This window comes from Papaver somniferum, chromosome 11 (assembly GCF_003573695.1).
Source record: "Papaver somniferum cultivar HN1 chromosome 11, ASM357369v1, whole genome shotgun sequence".
In the NCBI taxonomy this organism is placed as follows: Eukaryota; Viridiplantae; Streptophyta; class Magnoliopsida; order Ranunculales; family Papaveraceae; genus Papaver; species Papaver somniferum.
Window position 1 is genome coordinate 138,208,872 of NC_039368.1, and position 20,016 is coordinate 138,228,887.

Consider the following 20,016-nt stretch of genomic DNA (forward strand, 5'->3'; position numbering starts at 1 on the left):
TGACATGTGCCATTACAATTCTTCTTTTCTTTATCGCCGCGTCACACCGAGTTCTTGAGAGTACGTACATACAAGACGCTCCGGGGAATCCTTTGCTGAATACAATTACCATACAAGTGAATGTGTCCTCTAAGAGTTGACCATCAAAAGGCATTTGCATCCAAAACTTATAACCGGCTTTTTCGACCCCGTCCTCCATTTCACGTTACAAACCAACTTCCTAAACTTCATTTCCCTCTCTTTTGGATCTCTTTCCATGAGCATTGTCAAATACAGTTGTTTGTCCTGAACAAGCTTTTCTGCCATTTTTTCCTTGCATATTGGATTTGGTTGAAATGCCCTAATTGTTCTGTTGCAACATGCTAACCACAATTTTCATCGCCGTCAACGTCGTCGGTGGATATAAGGTGATCCAAGATGACGTGAGGAAGTTGATCGGTGTACTCTTTATACAAAGTATAAGTAAAACGATGTGGTCTTCCTTGAGAATCTCTAGGGGTGTGCGGATTTACCTTAATTCCGCTTATGGTCACCATTCCGCTAGTTTGGCTTTTCTGGGTACTGACCAAATGCTCTGCAACATCCATGTCTTCCATTCGTTTCACTTATGTTTCACTTTGGGTCAAATCATCCTTTTTTGGTCGACCCTTTGCCTTGGGGAGGAGAGACTTCTCATACTTTGTGACGGGTCACTTTTGCCACTCTTGGCCGCCTTCACGGTTTCTCTAAATGATTTTTTTGTTGTTGGTCTGCCCGGTGGTTTTTGTTTGATTGGCTCTTCTTCTACTCCCAAGCTCTTACGGGCAGCCGGCCACAATTTAGAAACCAATATCTGTCTTCCTGCACAATGCGCTTTTTGATATTTCTCACTGATATACTTTCCAATCTCAAGGTCTCCAAATTTTTCATCAGCGGCTCCTGTGGGATTAGGGGTGAATGAAAGTTGCTTCCAAAAAGGATCGATATCTTCAATAGGAATGAGCGACTTGTAACCACCAAGCTTATGTCTACACGGGAGGCCAAGCCACGTCTCAGTTGTACAATTACATTTTATCACTTTTCCACTTGAATCTTTTGCTCGAAATATGTGAAGTTCAGCCATCATATGCTTTATTTCCCACCATGACACTTGGTGCGAAACCCCGCGTAGTATTTGTTTGTCTTCCAGGTATTGCTTCAGAAAACGGTCCTTACTATACTCCATCTGAGTCACTATCTTGCTAAGATCATCCTGGGCGTGCTCATGAATAACTTCCTGTACAGTAACTACCCCACCAGTGTTTTCTCGAAGAATTTTCTTCAAACGTCCATGGGACTGCTCTGCGATACTGGTGGACTCATTTTGGTAGTGTTTGTACTTATTGGTCCATGCATGAACAAACTTCTCCTTCCAAGGATTCAACCAGGTATCTTGGCAATAGTCGACCACCTTCTTATAATCCGTACTCCAAACATCGATGAAGTTTTGAAAATTTGCATATTACTTTACTTCGGTCTTCGAATGGGCCAAAAGGTCCCAAAATTTGCAGAAATCCTCCCATACATCCCCCTCTTCATCAAATTTTTCCTTGGCTTTCTTTTTCTCTTCCGCTATCTCTTTTTTTGAAAGTTTACTAAGACGCTTGTCTTCCTCCTTGGAACGTTGATTACCCTTTGCAGGTTTGATCTTTTGGATTTGATTCTTGAAATTACTAAAAGATTCTTTTGGATGTGCCACGTACAGAGAAAATGTTGAGCAAGGGAAAAACTTGACGAATGGCACTCATGACTGCAAAATCCCTATCCGTAAATATAACCTGCGGTGTCTCTTCGCCACGGTAAATCAACCTAACTTGTTCCAAAGCCCAAACATAGTCTTCTATTTCTTCCTTTTCCATAAAGCACCATGCCACGGTGAATGATTGCTTATCCGAAGTATGACTAGCCACGTTCAACAACAAAATGTTATACTTGTTGGTTTTATAGGTGCAATCTATGAACAAGACCTGGTAAAAGCACTGTGCAAAATCCATCATCCTAGGATGGGCAAGAAAAATATGAGTCACTTTGTCGCCCGGACCGACCCTTGTTTGCATGGCATAGTTATGTTTTTCTGCCAACCACTCTGATTGTTGCATAATTAATCTACCATCCCATTCAGTTCTCTTGATCGTTGCTTTGGCAGCGTAGATTGTGGAAAGAATAGACAAGTTTGACTTATCTTCCGCCTTTATTGCATTTAGAATCTTAAGGGGCCTACATCGCTTCATCTGCCGAACCTTTTCCATTTGATGTGGTTTCAATCGGGCATATGCTGGGTGCCCTAAAAGAGTACTATGTGGAGGATGGTTGTGACGACCATACGGAATACTATACATCCACCATAGTAGAGTTTCGGGATGCCTTTTGAAAACAATCCTGAAGGGGCATTTTATCTTCTTCGACGAAGTTTTGTAGACCCTCGTCGTCTTCTTCACATACTTGTAGTTCTTCCCTTTGTGACTTTCTTCCTTATCCCCCGCTCTCTCGCATACCATCTCCATTTGCTTACAATCAACGTGTTTGCTTTGAACAATTACGCACATATTCTCTTTTGCCTTGGAAACAATCCATTCCTTGACCTCAGCCTTTGTTTTCCACGTCTACATTAAACAAATAACACGTTCATTATAAAACACTAATTAAACAATTTTCGTATGGATACACATTGACTCAAACAATAAAAACGTACCAAATCGGTCATATATGCTTGGGAGGTATCCGGGCCGACAGTGTCGAGGGGTTCAGGTTGAGAGCTCACCCGTTCAACCAACTACAAAAAAAAGAAAAACAAAATCAGTATAGGGTCGTCACTCTGTAAGATGTTAATATGACGACCAGACAGTCGTCAGCATAATTTACAGGTGAACAACTCTTTAAGTCGTCACCCAGATTTTCTGTAGACCAACAACCCTTTTCTCGATGTATGACGACTCTTTTTTATAAAGTGACGACTCTACATTGATAGATATAACCAACTATGCCCAGTTTTCACCTTGAATCGTCACCTTGTATACATATAAAATAACGACTCTACGAGTCGTTCTCTGGTACATGTGAAGAGTCGTTTTGTTTTAATCTTTACGGATTAACGATTCATGTTAGTGGTTGCATTTATTTTTGAATTTAACTCAACCAAATGTGGTTGAGGCAATTTGGTCGCTCCATTCTATATATAGAGGCCCATATCTCACCTATTCCATATCAAAACCCTAATTATCAACCTCCTCTTCTCTTTCTCATTTAATTACCATTTAAGAGCAAAAAAAGAGAAACATCATGACTCCATTCACTAATGAAGAGAATTGTGCCATTACAAGAGCTTAGAAAACAGTCACTAACCACTTTGAAAGTCTAGATAAATACATTGATGAAACATCGGATGCTCGGTGGAACCGCGTATTCATCGTTTTTGTGGCGTTGGACGGAAATTGCAACTCAAGGTCTTTGAAACAAGTCAAGGAACGCTTCCAGAAGATACAATTCGAGTGTGATGTTTTGAAAAGAGAACTTAAGGCTGTTAGGGAAGCCTTTCCGGATATGTTGAGTGTTGTAAGAGTAAGTATTTGAATAAGAGGTAAAACTTATAAAAAGCTTTGATCGATACTAACTAAGTATATTTGCATTTTCAGTTGGGGAAGGCGTATCGCTATTATGAGGAGCTTCGTGGGGAAAAGTTTGAGCTCCACGATTGCTACTTTATCTTGGAAGGCACTAGATATAACTACGCCATATATGATTAAGTGTATAAGTGCACCTTTATTATCTATTGTATTTCATTTCCTTCAATGCAACGCTATGCGAGATGTATGCCTTTTACGATTCAATGAAATGATTCTATGAAATCAAAAATTATGAGAATCTAGTGCAAGGTTCGTTATTTTATATAACTAATCAAACTAATGACTCTAAAAGAAATTAGTAATTGATAGCTAGGATCGTCATTTCATATGACTACATGTATAACGACCCTAAGTGTTACTTTTTACAGAGAGTTTTGGTTTTAGAGTCGTCAATGTGTAAACAAAACAACAAAACGACTCTAAGTGACCTAGTTAAAAAGGGTCGTCAATGTTTAGCACACTATCCTAACGATTTTTCATAACCTGGAAAAGTTGCAGGTTTGAGTCGTTATTGGTAGTGTCAATATACTGACGACCTTAGAGAGTCGTTTGAGTATACACCCCCCGACTATGACGACCCTTTCTCTGAGTTGTTCCATAGTGTGGATGATTCGACCACTTGGAGCACCATTCCGACAATTTGAAGAGTATAGGAAGTTTACCTGATTGTTTTGGCCTTGGGGTTCCTCATTTTGAGTGTTGGTTCCTTCATCTTGAGCAATGAGATCTTCATTCCAACCATTGTTCATGCCTTCCTCTATCAACATCTCCTCATCAAACATCCAACCCATATCATTAGTTGAGACAATCTTACCATCAACACAATCATTGTTATTATCTGAAGCTTCACCAATCTCATTCTCTCCACTTGAATCACCCATTTGTAAAAACCCTAGGTTTTCCTCTCAAAACTCCTCCTCTTCTTCTCAACACATAAAACACATAAAACACATTTTCCATAATTTTTTTCCTAAAATCAGATTTTAATCTAAATACACTTACCACACTAATCAAACTAATTAATTCCTAATACTAATCATATAAGGACAGTTTTACCATTTAGAAAATATTTTTTTAAGAAGTGATCCAAATTAGGATTGGATGACCTTTTTTGTCACGTAATGCATGGCCCCCAATTGGAAGTTATGGCCCCCAATTAAGCTAGGTAAATTTACATCATCAGTTTGGCAACGTAACCAATATGTGGCCAGTGACCTGAATCTGCACTTATGTTCGATATATCCAGATCTTTTATTTTTTTTTATCAGTAAAGATAATTTATATATTGTATACATGCCACGTACAATGTACACAGCCCTTATATAAGAAAAGCCCACACAAAGACACCCTGATACAAGCTTAGGAAATCCATCAGCTAGTCGATATATCCAGATTTGTGTTACCCAAAAGTTACACGTTTACCCAACGGTTAGGATAATTGCCTTCCAAGTAATGTACAATCACGGCACGGCACATGGATGTGACTGTTTAAGTAGATATGAAAAACGTACAAGTATAAAACAGACGAGTTACGACAGTGATTTTATTCGGCTCCGTACCTTTGGCCAATACAAGTAATGTGTACCGTGATGGAAATAAAATAAATGCCAGAACAACAATTTGCGAAGTTATGGCGAAAGACTTGAGCTTTTTACCGATATTTTCTGAAACAATACTCTGGGTATTTTGGAAGGTAGGACTAGTAACCATTTACTAGCCTTCGAAGCTAATTTATGATCTGTTGTGGCCTTTCAGTCGTTTATTTGGCATTTGTTTTCATAGCTTACCTGTTTAATGTTCGGCCGTGACTGAAAATCAGTTCTTGGTACCTAAATCTTGGTGTATGTAAAAAGCCCGATTATTTATGAGTTTAAAGCTTCCAAATGCCCATGACGGCAGTGAAAAACAGAATAAACTTCTGCAAAATACGCTTGAGTCTTTGATCAAGTATTATTGGTTGAGAAATATATAAAATCTGACAAGACATTTCTACTTTACTACAGGTATGCACTTCAATAAGTCTCATGTACAAATGAGTTTACACTTGATTTAAAGTACACTACTTTAATAACATCCAACTGAAAAAAAACTTACAGCTGATTTAATTTTATTTCCATATGTTTTACCCAATATTTAGTTCCCTTCAATGTCTTATTACGCATTGGTCTTAGGTCTGGAGAAAAACAAAACACAATTCCTTCAACGTGGTGATCTTGTTAGAAGAAAATGAAAATGAATTGGATTGAAAGAAACAAATTAATTTATATCAAAAATGAAAGAGCAAATAATTAAGCATCATGTTTATGGGGTTTACGAACTTATTTAACATGAATGTTAAAACCATTGGGAGGGGTTTTCATGTGATGTTTGAAACATTTTTTTTACTCCCTAGCCAGCCCTTGTCTGTGACCTTTTAACACAGAAAAACGACCATGAACACGAACATCAAATAGAACGTGAAATAGTACTTAATTGGAACATAGAAAGAGGCACTTTAATTTCTTGCACCTAGAACTTGTCATTGGAGTAATTGTTGAAGTATCACACGTGTATGTTATGGTGCAACTGAAACGAAGACTGTGGACTCGAATCAAGATAAGTGAAGTGAAATACAGTCAAGTCAAGTCACGTACTAGAAAATAGGATCAAGTCAGTTGTAAATTTTATATTCTAGATATCCTAGTTTTACCTAGGTTTAGTATCCTATCATCTATAAATAGGATTAACTAAGTCACGTACTAGAAAATAGGATCAAGTCAGTTATAAATTTTGTATTCTAGATATCCTAGTTTTACCTAGGTTTAGTATCCTATCATCTATAAATAGGATTAACTAAAGCAAATGTAATTATCCCAATATGATCAAACATCTGGAGATCAATAATAGTTCACTCCACGGGGTTTGTCAGTGGATGTAAGCGTTAGTGCCGAACCACTTTAATTTTGTGTTCTTTGATTTTATTTCCTTCTAATCGATGATCCGACTCAATGATACCCATGATTTATTAGTAATAGCAGCAATAGGGGACATGAAAGATCAACCAGCAGCAGCACCCACTGCCAGCGTGACCCCGGAGTATGCTAGCGTAGTTGAGTGAGATCAAGGGAGGCCGGAGGAGCCTAGATCCATTTGAGGTTCATAGTAGAAACGATGAGGATGAGCGTAGGATCTCTGTAGGTCAGGGAGTCTAGCTTCGGTTGGAGGTGGTTTCTTGATACCACGGCAATTGTGAAAATTGAGTAGATAGTATGCAGCTTTATTACACAAGTTAATCCTACTAGCCACTGCGTATTTGTAAGCAACTACAGCAGGGTCCATATCGATTTCCAACTCCGGCGCAGGGATTTGATTAGGATCAGACAGCGTCTTGTCTATAACGTCTAGAGTGAGCTCAGTCCCAGTTTGGGCAACAGCTACAAGTTTCAGTGCATTGAAGAAATCTTCCTTCTTAGAAATACAAGATAATTCATGCAAGATCCTGTGCTTCACCCACGGATCAATATCAAACCTACGAAAGAATATCAGAATCTCTGTATTTCCTAGTTTTCCATCTTGATCAATGTCGGCTAGCTTAAAGTACTCTTCATAACGAGGATCTGCTGAGTTCTCCATCGCCATTACCACCTGTAATATAGATCGATCGTCAAACCATTAATAATCATGGAGTAAAGTAATTACAACTTACAAGAAGATGAAGAGAAACAAAGAAAACCCTAAAATTACTCTTCTTTGACACCCTAGAAAACTTCATAAACAATAAGACACAACCTAGTTTCAAAATCCTAAAAATCCTTGCCAAGTAACAAAACCAAGTAATAGAGTAAAATAGTTACCGGCTCAGACTCGAGCTTTGTAGAAGGACCAACAGCTCCATCACCACCAGATATGAGTTGCCGCAGCCACGCTGGGAAAATTGACCTCAAGGAAGCCATTAGTAGATCCCAGTAGCACATACGACTCCGCGAGTATTAAGATGAATAAAGTGAAGCAGAAAAATTAGACGAAGAGAAAAATTTGTCTGTTTTATCGATGGAGAATCTTCACTCCTTTAAAACACTAAGTCATATAAGCTCCCACGTGACACGGTGAGTATGATCTCCTTCTTTAATTAAATTAGATAAAAGCTTTCACATAGAGCAATTCTGGAGGGAACAAGTGGCGGAATTCTATTGGTCGAGACATTAAAAACTAGATTACATTCTGTTTACACCATGTATTTAACTGACCGTTTATAACACCGTTAGTGAAAACGTGGTTATACAACACTTATGTGAATAATTGCAGTTAACTAATAACTTACACTTGGTATTAACATGGACGTTACTAACGCCCGTTAGGTGGACAAAACATCCGTGAGTTCTGTCCCAGCTATTTTCTGGCTCTCCTTATTCTCCCAAAATCTCTTTCTTTCTCATAAACCTTATGCCGCCGAGAAAAGTACTTCAATCTTTCTCATATTTTGTAGATTGATGGAGACGAAGCTAATCTTCTTACTGGATTTTGATTTCACGGGTAACATATTCACTGCTGAGAATTTTAAAGAAACTTTTGATTTTTCTCTTTTTATTTTCCAGTCGATTATAGGGTTTCAATCCAGATCTCTGTCTGTTGTTATTTTTTTTCCTTCTCCGTCATACTTAATGATTACTGTTCCATATTTTTTATCGCAGGTGATAATATATAAATCTGCAAGATATGGATATGCTACTAGAGAAGATGTAGGTCTGAAAGAGGATTAAACGGTAAGCTAAATTAGGGTTTTAAATGGATTGATAATTTTATGTGAAATTGATGACGATGTTGATCAATAAAAGATGGGTTTTCTGTTGTGATGACAATATAAAAGTATTAGCATTTGATTTACAAATTCCAGTAAAGATTTGGGATAGCTAGGGTTTCTGTTTTTTTCCTAATCTTAAGATTTTTTTCAAATTTTAGTTGAATCTGAAAGTAGATAAGAGCTATTCTTTGTTTTTAATAGCAGGTATTCAGTGCATCCGTTTAGAGGTTCTCATCTACAATTCTAATATGTTGGCGTTCTTAAGCTTCTGATTTAAGCTTATTAGCTTTATCTATTTAACAGGTATATTGAACAGAAGTTGCAAGACATTTATAAAATATTATGAATCCAGTGCACTTTAAAAGGGCTGTTGGACATAAGAATTTGTTCTACATTGACGACAAGGATGTTGAGTTCAGAAATATAAGAAGTTACTCATGATCTTCATGCACTATCTAAGTTACGTTTTCGAACCTTTTGTTTTATACAGTCTCTTTTGGTGATTGGTGCTCCTTTACCAAAAGCTCCACTTATTAGAAGTATATTAAGGTGGGTACCGATAAAGGGGAATAGAACAATACAGTCTCTTTTTGCTTTTGACTTATTCATAGTTACCTTTATAATGCAGCAGGATCATAGTGTGTAGGATTCTAATTTATGTGAATTAAACAAGGCATTGGCAAGCATTTATTTTAAATAATATTAGGGCCTGGAAGAGTACATGATCTCTTCCTCTGGAAGAATTTTGTAAGCAAGGTTTTAAATTTTGTACCGAGTATTGCATCGGAAATAGGATTTAAAAATAAAATGTGCAAGATATTGACAGGGGCAACGTTGAGTACCACGTTGTCTCACATCCTTTTTATTTTATGTTTTAAGTGAATTTCATCTTAACTTTGTGATGAAATGTTTATTTTCTTTCCATTTCCGGGACAGGTTAGCATATATTTTGATCCGCAAGAAGTGGTGAAAGTCACAGTACCTTCAATGTTTATTCGATGTTTCTATATTTGCAGTAGTGTTGTAGTAGCAACTGATTTGTCTTTTCATTCTAACTATATATATAGCTTTGCATTCGTTATTGACGTTATTCCATGAATCATGTTGCATCACAGGACCCTACTTCGTAGTTTTTAAGCATTTGGATCACAATTTTTGTGTTTTTCTTTATGGATGGGTTTCTAGAGTCAACCGTTGCAAGTTAATGTTTTGCTTAATATGGTCATGGTCGCCAACCGTGTGAACTTAGTTTGCAATTCATTTATTTGAGAAATCTACGTCCCTCTTTTAAACTATTTATGATTGTAGATTACTACTGACTAATGACTATCGAGGTTAGCTTCAGGGTAAAGGGCAATACTAAGATGAAAAAATTATGATTTCTTATGGCGACCATAAATGAAAGATACGGACGTACGGTATTCAGACAAATGCCGAGTAAGACCTCAGATCCAGTAAGTACACTTTTCCTCTTTGGAATTTGTGCATTTCTTCATTTCTCATTTTTGAGATTTTGATTCGGGTGAATGATGCATGCAGCTAGAAATGGTAGATGGGATGGAATTGGAAAACAACTTGGAGAGTTTTTCATTTCATTAAAATTTATAAACTACTGGGATGAGTTTATGTATTCTCTGTTCACATCAAGTCATGCAACCAGCTTGGAGAGTACCTCATATGTAAAATCTCTTCTCTTAGATAACAACCAATAATAGTTTTTCATTTCATTAGATTTTAAGTTTCCATGTATGGCTTTTGTTGATATGTGAACCTTCTCATTTAATTTCAAGACTTTACTTTGTGCCAGTAAATCCGTAAAGCATCCACACCTTATGCCATCAACTCGATCCAAGATGGGCAAGTTGCTAACAGTATCGGTGTTATACTAAGTGTATGCGATGGTGAAGTTGGGCACTACAAAACCGCTACATTGACAACAGTTGTTGTTCCTGCACTGCTGTTTCCTCCTCGGATTACCATGAGTATGTAACATGTGCTATTCTTGGTTCTGAAGTATGCAAGACCCGCAGATCAATATTGTTGGGTGTTCTATTTTTGTTTGGTTTCTTTCTTGCATGGTCTATGACTTCTGAAATAATGGAGATCTGTTTAGTACTCCAGTAAATTAATCTTGGAGGGCTGCAGATCCGAAGTTGTTTAATGGTGTAATGGGGCAAATAGCGAGAAAATGAATTGAAGCATTCCTGCCCCCCTACGCCGAGTAAGATTCTCTCAGGTCAAGCTATGCTGCATATTATGCGTTAAGCATACAACTATTCCTAGAAACAACCCCTGATTTATGTATAGAAACCATTCACCCTCAAATATTCCAATTTTTATTGTGTAATTTTCCCAGAAACAGCAAGGGAGACTACTGTAATTTCATTTTTGTTACCTATGTTCCCAGGTGATAAATATGGGAATTAATTAGGTGCCTGCACTTCTGTTTTTAAACCAGTAGCATGAAGTTCGGCCCATCTCAAAACAAATGGATAATGCGTTTATATAATATAGTGCTTTTAGCATTAATGCTAAACCGTTTTTATTTCTTTTTATGGTTGGAATAGTTGTCTTGATTATATCCTCAACTCCTTGAGGAGTTATTTATTGAAATTACGAGATTCAAACCTCTATCTCTGCAAGTCTGATGGTTGGCAATGCTAATCCAGTTCAAATTAGGGAAACTAATACTATTATAGTGAGTGAGTGATAGGAGCAATCAAGGTTTAATGCGACCGGTCGAGCCAAATCGAAAATTCTCATCATAGGGGTTATATGCCAGTTTTGTCAAAAGAAAGAAATTGTCAAAAGAAAGAAAAAAAAATGATTTAATACATGGCAACGGAGCAAGGAAACCCACATGAAATCAAATTCTCGTCAAACCTTATGCGTAGCACAGGCTATATGTCAGTTTTGTTAAAGGAAGGTAATTGTCATGAAAAGTTAATATGCCCGGTGCGTAGCATGTATCGTGATGGGCGAAGCCGCACCAAATCAAAGACTGGATGAGGCGAAATCGAGTGATAACAAATCAAAAAATCCTAAATGACGGGGCAGGGCGAAGCCCCGCAACACCAAATCAAAAGATACACGACAGGGAGAGAAACAAAAAATGATGGTGGATGGTTTGCGGAACCGCCCGATGCATAGCACGGGCACAAAATCTAGTCGATAGAAAGTAAATACTGGGAGACTACTTTCCTGATCTATATAACCCCTTCTTGGGGCGCCAATCCCATTAACCCACACGTGGCAGCATCTGCGAAGGCCCTACCTACAGATTTTCTGACCGAGAAATATTCCATAGGAATCCAGTGAAAATATGGAAGTTGAAAGCTGGATTGGATTTAGGTTGTCACGCTCCATAAGAGACACTCTCCCCAATCTAGGGATGGTCATGGGGGCGGGTATGGGGCGGGATCTTGTATTTCAGTCACTGTCCCGTTCAAAAAAAAACCCACATCCTCCCCATTACCCGCTTGATCTGGGACGGGACGGATATGGGAAATATCCGTACGGGGCGGGTTTTTTACGGGTTACCCATAACATTAAGCTCAAATATGATGAGTTAATTTAATAATCAATACCTAAGTTCAACCAATAATAATTTAAAATTTCAAACTCATAAATTCATCGTAAAACAAGCAAAGAAACACAAATTGGTCTATAAACGAGTATCACTCATTTTAGTTCTTAATTATTTCTTATCAAGTATCTTCCTCCATGTTGATCACCTCATCGTCTGCTTCAGTTTCTTCCCAAAATGTTTCACCATCGAATTTTGATCCACCTAGCCAAAATAAGAAAGTGTATCATATAACCATAATGATGTATTAAATGTAAAAAAAAAAACATTTCAATAAAAGGAGAATTTCATTACCATTCAGCATATCCCATAGCCAGTCTTGAGCGCACATCAAAGCTTCCAACGTTTTTGGATGAAGTCTATTTCTTAGTTTAAATATAATATAAATAATTAATAAATTCTTATACTTTTACCTTTTCTTTTATAATATAATATAATACCTTAGTTTAAATATAATATAAATAAGTAATAAAAATATAAAATCCTAAAATGGGAACGTTCGGGGAGGGGACCTAGAATCCCATCCCCGCCCCATCTCCGCTTCACTAATTTCGGGTATTACCCATACCCAATCCCAATCCCGTTTGTACGGTTAAAACCCTATCCAATAGGGGCGGGTACCCAAGGAGATGGGTTTGGGTGGGGCAAATGGCCATCCCTATCCCAATCCCTATGTTTTATGCCACCAGAGATGGTAAAATCTTGAAAATTGGAATTTGAAAACAAAATATCCGTAGATAAAAACTTGCTGATTAATAGACTCAATTTTGAGTATTGTTGGAATCTCGGCTGTTGGGGAATTTGTTGGAAAGTGATAATTTTAATGTCAACCATCTTCTTATGTGTTAAGTTAATTATCAAACAATTGAAATGTGTTAGAGTGATGTGAGTTTTATTGTTTTACTTGTTTCACTGTGTTGAGTCATCTATGAGTCATGTGACTTATTTTTACTTTCTTTTGTGATAAAGTTGTCCGTTCTTTCTTGTCCTTCAAACAAACTTCTCTATATAAAGGATTACTGGCTTGTATTGTCTATTCATGACTACAACTTATCTGTGAAATCATTTTCATTAAAAATTTTCATGGTATCAGTTTTTGCTAGGTATGCGATCTGCTAGGGTTTCTTAAATCTAAGGGCTCTCATTCATCCTTATCTTGCTTCCGCCGATTATAACAACTAAACTTTATCAAACTTTACCACACTTTACCAGACTTTCATCAAACTTCAGTTCTCTTCAATGACACCGCCACCGAAGTCTCTGCACTATGAAGTTACTACGGCCTTACCATTTACTTCAATTCTTCACTTCATATCACTTAAACTTGATGATACCAACTTCTTGGTGTGGAAATCACAGATGACTTCCTTCCTGATCAGTACAGATCTTTTTGGTTATCTAGATGGTTCATTAGCTGCACCAGCAGTCACTATTGGTGTTGGAGATGCAGCTACTCCAAATCCTTTGTATCCAAAGTGGCTGAAATGGGATAAATTTGTCACTAGCTGCTTAAATACAACGTTCTCTCTATCTATTACTTCCTCTGTTCTTGGATATACCACAGCTACAGAGGTTTGGTCTTATCTTGACACTAAATTTCAAAATCAGTTCTCTGCTCGTAAATCTTTGCTTAGAAATCAACTATATAATATGTGTACAAGGTCTAAATATGTTAATGATTGTCTTCAAGAGATTAAGACTATCATTGACTCGTTGGCTGCCATTAATGAACATGTTTCTGAGAGTGATATTACTATGCATTTTTTACAAGGTTTGGGCAAGGACTACAATGATTTTATTGTATCTATTCAGAATCGTGATACTGAGCTTACTTTTGCTTCTCTTACATATAGACTCATAAACCATGAACCATGGTTGAAAATTCAAGAGCTTGAATCTACAACAACCTTAGATCTTACTTCATCTGCTTTCTTTGCAAAGAAAACTTTCAATTCTGGCTCTAGTTCTAGTTCAGGTGCTAGATCTGATAAACATTCTTATGCATATGTTGATTATGACTCCATGGAGTGTGACATCTGTAAACAAATTGGTCATTCAGCTAGTGTGTGTAAATAAAAATACACTCCATCTAGATATTCAAAACCCAAAAACCTTCCTTCTAAAAATTTTAAACCTCAAGCTAATACATGTGTACAAGCGAATGCTGCATCTTTCTCTGAGATGTCTGTTTATCCAGCTGCGACTGATTGGTTACCTGATTCTGGAGCTCCTCATCACATCACAAATGACTCTACCCTGCTCACTAACACCTCAAATTACAATGGGTCAGCTTAGGTGATGGTTGGTAATGGATTTATTTTTCATATAACTCTAATTGGTGATTCAGTGCTTCACACTTCAACTGCATCCTTTCACTTATCTAATGTGTGTTTTGCGCCTGCTATTCAAAGAGATCTCATTTCTCTGGGACAATTCACTGATCAACATCACTGTACTATCTCTTTTTCACCATGGGGTTATGAAATTAAGGACGTTGCCACAGAACAGGTGCTAGCTGAAGGACTCAAAACCAACAATATATATCCCATCAACAGCTCTGCCTCTCAGTCATCCACAACACTTGTATCAGTCACACTGCTACTTCTCCAATTTGGCATAAACGTTTGGGTCATCCAGCACACAAGATAGTTCATAAACTGGTTGACACTGATCAAATAAAATTGTTTCATTCTGATTTTGATTCCATCTGTCATCCATATCAGCTGGGCAAGAGCAAATGCTTACCTTTTAAAGCCTCAGATAAAAGTGATGATTCTTCACTTGGCTTGATTCACTGTGACGTAGGGGCCTGCACCAGAATTGTCTACACTTGGCTACATATATTACATTTTGTTTATTGATGATTTCAGTCGTTTCCATTGGATTTATCCTATGAAAGAAAGAACTAAAAGTGTAGCTTGCTTCAAACACTTCAAGACTATCAATGAAAACCTTCTTTCCTCAAAGATTAAGGTGTTTCAAACATATGGAGCTTTTGAACTTGTGTTTGAGGGTGAAAATAATTTCTGCTGAGTTTGGTAATTTCGGGTGTGTGGGTGAGAAACGAGTTTAAACCCTAAACAATGTACTGCAAGGGAGTACTTTAGATTCGAGAGATCAATCTGTACAAATCCGGCCTAAACCAAGAAATGGTCGTTCCAGACTTGCTTCGGTCACAAAGTGAAGGAGAAGGGTTGTTTTTGGGGAGGGAACCGAAGAGAGTGTTGAGACCAGAATAGTTGATTATGGAAGAGTAGTTGTTTCAGGACTTGTATCAGAAAGTAGGAAGCTAACATATGGAAAGCTAGCAAATATTTTCTGAGTGTTGTATGCTCCTGACCTGAACTTGTTGTTCGGTGGAAATAGGTAAGACCTATTTACACAAGTCGAAGTGAAACGTACTCTGGTCTCGTAAGGAATAGAAACAGATGAGTAAATGGGAGGAGGTGGTAACTAGTAACGCCTGGAATTGATGTTCCATAATGAAGGAAAGCGTTTCACCATTAATCCCTGTATTTACTAACCGCCTCATCCTTATGACACTGTCCTGTAACGGGCGTAGTGTACGCAGCACGTTGTAAACCGCCAAACCAATATTCAGTGAGCATCCCCCAGTTTGTAACATGTGTTGATGTCTCGAGTGTTTTCGTGGAAGACATATAACATGTTGTTGTTGTTTGGAAAGTTGTGCTTGGGAGACTTGCCGTCTCGGTGGTGACCTTCGACGGTCGAGAATTTGCATCTTGAGAGGAAAGGTAGCCGTCGATTATTGCAACCCTACGTTTGGTAGCCAGTGGCATGAAAGCATGGCCTGCATGGCTTTCATATGGCATAGTTTAGGCGCGGCCAAAAGTTAGGGTTTTAGCATTGTTTGGGAGCGACTAAAACTATGGCTTGGTGTCGGGCCAAAAGTTGCCATGCGTTGGTTGGTAACCTTGGACGGCTAAGATATGCATATTTGGTGGAAAGGTGGCCGTTGATCGTCGCAATCGTTCGTTTTGGAAGCTGTAAAGGGAAGGCCGACATGGTATGGTTTAGGCGCGACAAGGTGGCTGGCATGCCATTGGCACATGTGGCATAGCCGACATGCCTTGGCGCGGCTTAGGCGTGGCTAAAACTAGAGTTTTGGCGTTGGGACAAAGGTTACCATGTGTTGGTTGGTGACCTTGGACGGCTAAGATTTGCATATTAGATGGAAAGGTGGTCGTTGATCGTCGCAAGCCTTTTTTTTTGAAAGACGCACAGGGAAGGCCGGCATGGTATGGCGTGGCATGTCCAGAATGGCTTGCCGCGGCTTAGGCGTGGACAAAACTAGAGTTTTGGCGTTGGGCCAAAGGTTACCATGTGTTGGTTGGTGACCTTGGACGGCTAAGATTTTCATCTAAGATGGAAGGGTTGTCGTTGATTGTCGCACGCCTTCGTTTTAGCAGCCGTGAAGGGAAGGCCGACATGGCATGGCTTAGGCGCAGCAAGGTGGCGGCATGCCATTGGCACATCTGGCATGGTCGGCATTCCTTGGAGTGGTTTAGGGCCGACCAAACTAGGGTTTTGGGCCAAGGGTTACCATGCCTTGGTTGGTGACCTTGGACGGCTAAGATTTGCATCTAAGATGGAAGGGTGGCCGTTGATTGTCGCACGCCTCCGTTTTAGCAGCCGTGAAGGGAAGTCCGGCATGGCATGGCTTAGGCGCGGCAAGGTGACTGGCGCGACATTCCATTAACACATGTGGCATGGTCGGCATGCCTTGGCGCGGTTTAGGCGCGACCAAACTAGGGTTTTGGGCCAAAGGTTACCATGCGTTGGTTGGTGACCTTGGACGGCTAAGATTTGCATCTAAGATGGAATGGTGGCCGTTAATTGTCGCACGCCTTCGTTTTAGCAGCTGTGAAGGGAAGGCCGGCACGGAATGGCTTAGGCGAGGCATGCCATTGATACATGTGGCATGGTCGGCATGCCTTTGGCACAGTGGTGCGGATGGCATGGTTGGCGTGCCTTGGCGCGGAGACGTGGCTGGCATGGCATGTCATTGGCACAATGGTGCGGCTGGCATGGTTGGCATGCCTTGGCGCGGAGACGTGGCTGGCATGGCATGCCATTGGCACAGTGGTTCGGATGGCATGGTTGGTGAAAAATCGGGGGTCTAACAACACCACCCTATATTTCGCTTAACAATCTGTATGGACTAACTCCGAAATACTTTGCTAGAGAATCAACTAGACAGTCAGACTTAATCTAGATAAAAGTATCTCAAGGAGTTAATATCTCTCTCTTGATTTGATTTTTACTCAAGCTAAAAACAATAGCGAGTCTTTATCAAATACAAGGAATAACTTGGACGATACCAAAGACCAATGTCCAAGGATCAATCAACAACCAAAGGTTGGATTTCCAATTGGTGATCACGAACGGACAACCTGTATTATTTCAATTATATAAAATATAATGCGGAAAGGAAATAACACAGACACCAGAAATTTTGTTAACGAGGAAACCGCAAATGCAGAAAAACCCCGGGACCTAGTCCATATTGAATATACACTGTATTAAGCCGCTACAGACACTAGCCTACTCCAAGCTAACTTCGGACTGGATCATAGTTGAACCCAATCAGTCTCCCACCGATCCAAGGTACAGTTGTAATCCTACGCCTCTGATCCCAGCAGGATACCGCGCACTTGATTCCCTTAGCTGATCTCACCCACAACCAAGAGTTGCTGCAACCCAAAATCGCAGACTTGATAATAAACAAATCTGTCTCACACAGAAAAGTCTATCAAAGGATAAATCTTTCTCCCACAGATAAACCCAAGGTTTTGTTGTCTTCAGATATGAAATCAAGGTGAACATGAACCAATTGATAATCCGGTCTTATATTCCCGAAGAACAGCCTAGATTAATCAATCACCTCTCTACAATCCTTCCTGACTACACAGGCAGTTTTTCGAGGAATCACAAACAGTGAGACGAAGATGTTTGTGACTTATTTATCTTGCCTATCGGAGAACTCTCACGATCTCAAGCCAATCAATCGATTGTACTCGTACGATAGAAGATGCAAGATTAGATCACACAACTACGATAAAAGTAGTATCGGTCTGGCTTCACAATCCCAATGAAGTCTTTAAGTCGTTAACCTGGTTTTAGAGAAGAAAACCAAAGATTAAAGGAGAATCGACTCTAGCGAGCGCACTAGTATCACACAGACGTGTGGGGATTAGTTTTGCTCAAAGATAGATGTCTCCTTTATATATCCTTCAAATCAGGTTTTTCCTTAGTTACAAAGCAATCCATATTCACCGTTAGATGAAAATATGATTTAGATTCAAGCTAATATTTCTCAACCGTTAGATCGAAAACTTAGCTTGTCACACACACTTGGGTAGACGTTTACTGGGTTTGTGAAAACCGTGCCCAAACGTGTACGTGTATGCTGGTTCAACACAGTAACCCAAAAGGTTAACCATATGAGCATTTCATATTAACCTAGTTCTTCTTCACCATAACTAGTTCAAGTGACTCAAATGAACTAGTTAAAGAGTTTTTCACTTGCTATGATATCTTATGTAACTACACAAGACACAATTGAAACAAAGAAGATTCGATTCGATTGAATCGGCTCATGAACTTTATAGCCACAGTTTGCATAAAGCATTCCTTAGTAATTTAAGTTTCATGTTCAGAGCACATCTTTAGATCATAACCTCTTAAGTTCACAAACAAGTTCGCGGACTTAAGTAAACCGGTTGAGTTTTCCAAACTCAACAGAAATTCTCGGAAAGAAACTTCCGCCAGTTCGCGGACTTAGCACACAAACGAGTTTTGGAAAATCCAGCAGAAATTCTAGGTCGAGAACTTCCGATAATTCGCGGACTGAGTCTGCCGACTTGGGAAGCCAATTCCACAATCCTTCCGATTTCTCTTGATCAACAAAGTTCGAAAACTTCGGTTCAAGGAATACATGGTTATGTAATCTAAACTCTCATTTCAATCATTGTTACATTCTCAGAGGACGCTATGTAGTCGTTATTCACAGACCGATTCACGTCAGAGCAATTCTTAAAGTGTTTGAAACTTTTCATGACTTTCGTCACTAGGTGAAGATAAACTTGATCAAAGCGAAACACTTTACCAACACACGATTTCGAGAAAAAGATAAGCAATGAATGCTCATCTCGAAATATCAAATGTGTATGATCTAGTCTATATAGCATACGACTTTTGTATCATAAGAAGTAGGAGATAAAAGACATAGACTTTTGAGTGTTAGATAAGTTCAAGTCTCCACATACCTTTTTGTTGATGAAGTTCCACGGTTCCTTTTATAGATCTTCGTCGTTGTATGATGAATCGCCATGAAGTCCTTGAGCTCAACTACACTTTTCTATCGTAGCCCGGGACTTAGTTATGTAGGCTAGAAATCAAGACTCATAGTTTTGATCACTAACATTGACAAACATGCTTGAGATAGCAACGCATGAGAGGTTGACCGAGCTATGCTCTAACAATCTCCCTCTTTGTCAATTTTAGTGACAAAACTATTAATACATATGGAATACAAAAAGGATAAACTTTAGTGGTTCCTATTCCATAGTCTAATCTTTAACGTTCCCTGAAATCTTCGTCCTTCCAAGTACTCCAATGATCCCAAAGGTTGTAAGTTTAGCATCACCGTTGTTGAAGATCCATAGCTATAATAATGAGAGAAATCGAGATTCTCGATCATCATTATACAGTGTCATAGTATTATTATGTAACATTAAAGTCCAATTGTATCACGACTTTAACAATAATACTACGGTGATATGTATCACTCCCCCTTAGTCAATACTCCATCTCGATCATGGAAACCACTCTCCCTTACACAATGATCCGAAAACCATATGTATTTGTAGTGTGAACTACATTATATCTCCCCTTTTTGTCAATAAAATTGGCAAAGGTACAAGAACGGGATCATAATGAAATTTCCACAAGAAACATTTCATAGACTAAAAGAAAAATACATACCA

The 20,016-nt window shown here is 38.8% G+C and overlaps 1 protein-coding gene and 1 long non-coding RNA gene across 3 annotated transcripts; one reads left to right on the forward strand and one right to left on the reverse strand.

Moving 5' to 3' along the window:
* Positions 1 to 362: 362 nt before the first annotated feature.
* Positions 363 to 5,351, reverse strand: LOC113325314. Its single transcript, XM_026573512.1, has 7 exons — positions 5,297 to 5,351; positions 5,064 to 5,125; positions 2,711 to 2,791; positions 1,749 to 2,621; positions 1,544 to 1,666; positions 679 to 1,429; positions 363 to 574 (listed from the first exon to the last, which is right to left on the reverse strand). The coding sequence occupies exons 1-7, from the start codon at positions 5,349 to 5,351 to the stop codon at positions 363 to 365; spliced, it is 2,157 nt and encodes a 718-aa protein (XP_026429297.1).
* A 2,671-nt stretch (positions 5,352 to 8,022) lies between these two features.
* LOC113320240 lies at positions 8,023 to 10,957 on the forward strand. 2 transcript variants are annotated; one of them, XR_003345988.1, is made up of 5 exons: positions 8,023 to 8,153; positions 8,312 to 8,383; positions 8,626 to 9,875; positions 9,961 to 10,100; positions 10,229 to 10,957. It is a non-coding gene; the product is annotated as an uncharacterized LOC113320240 (long non-coding RNA). The 2 variants fall into 2 exon arrangements; XR_003345987.1 differs by having other exon boundaries at positions 8,725 to 9,875.
* The last annotated feature ends 9,059 nt before the right edge of the window (positions 10,958 to 20,016 follow it).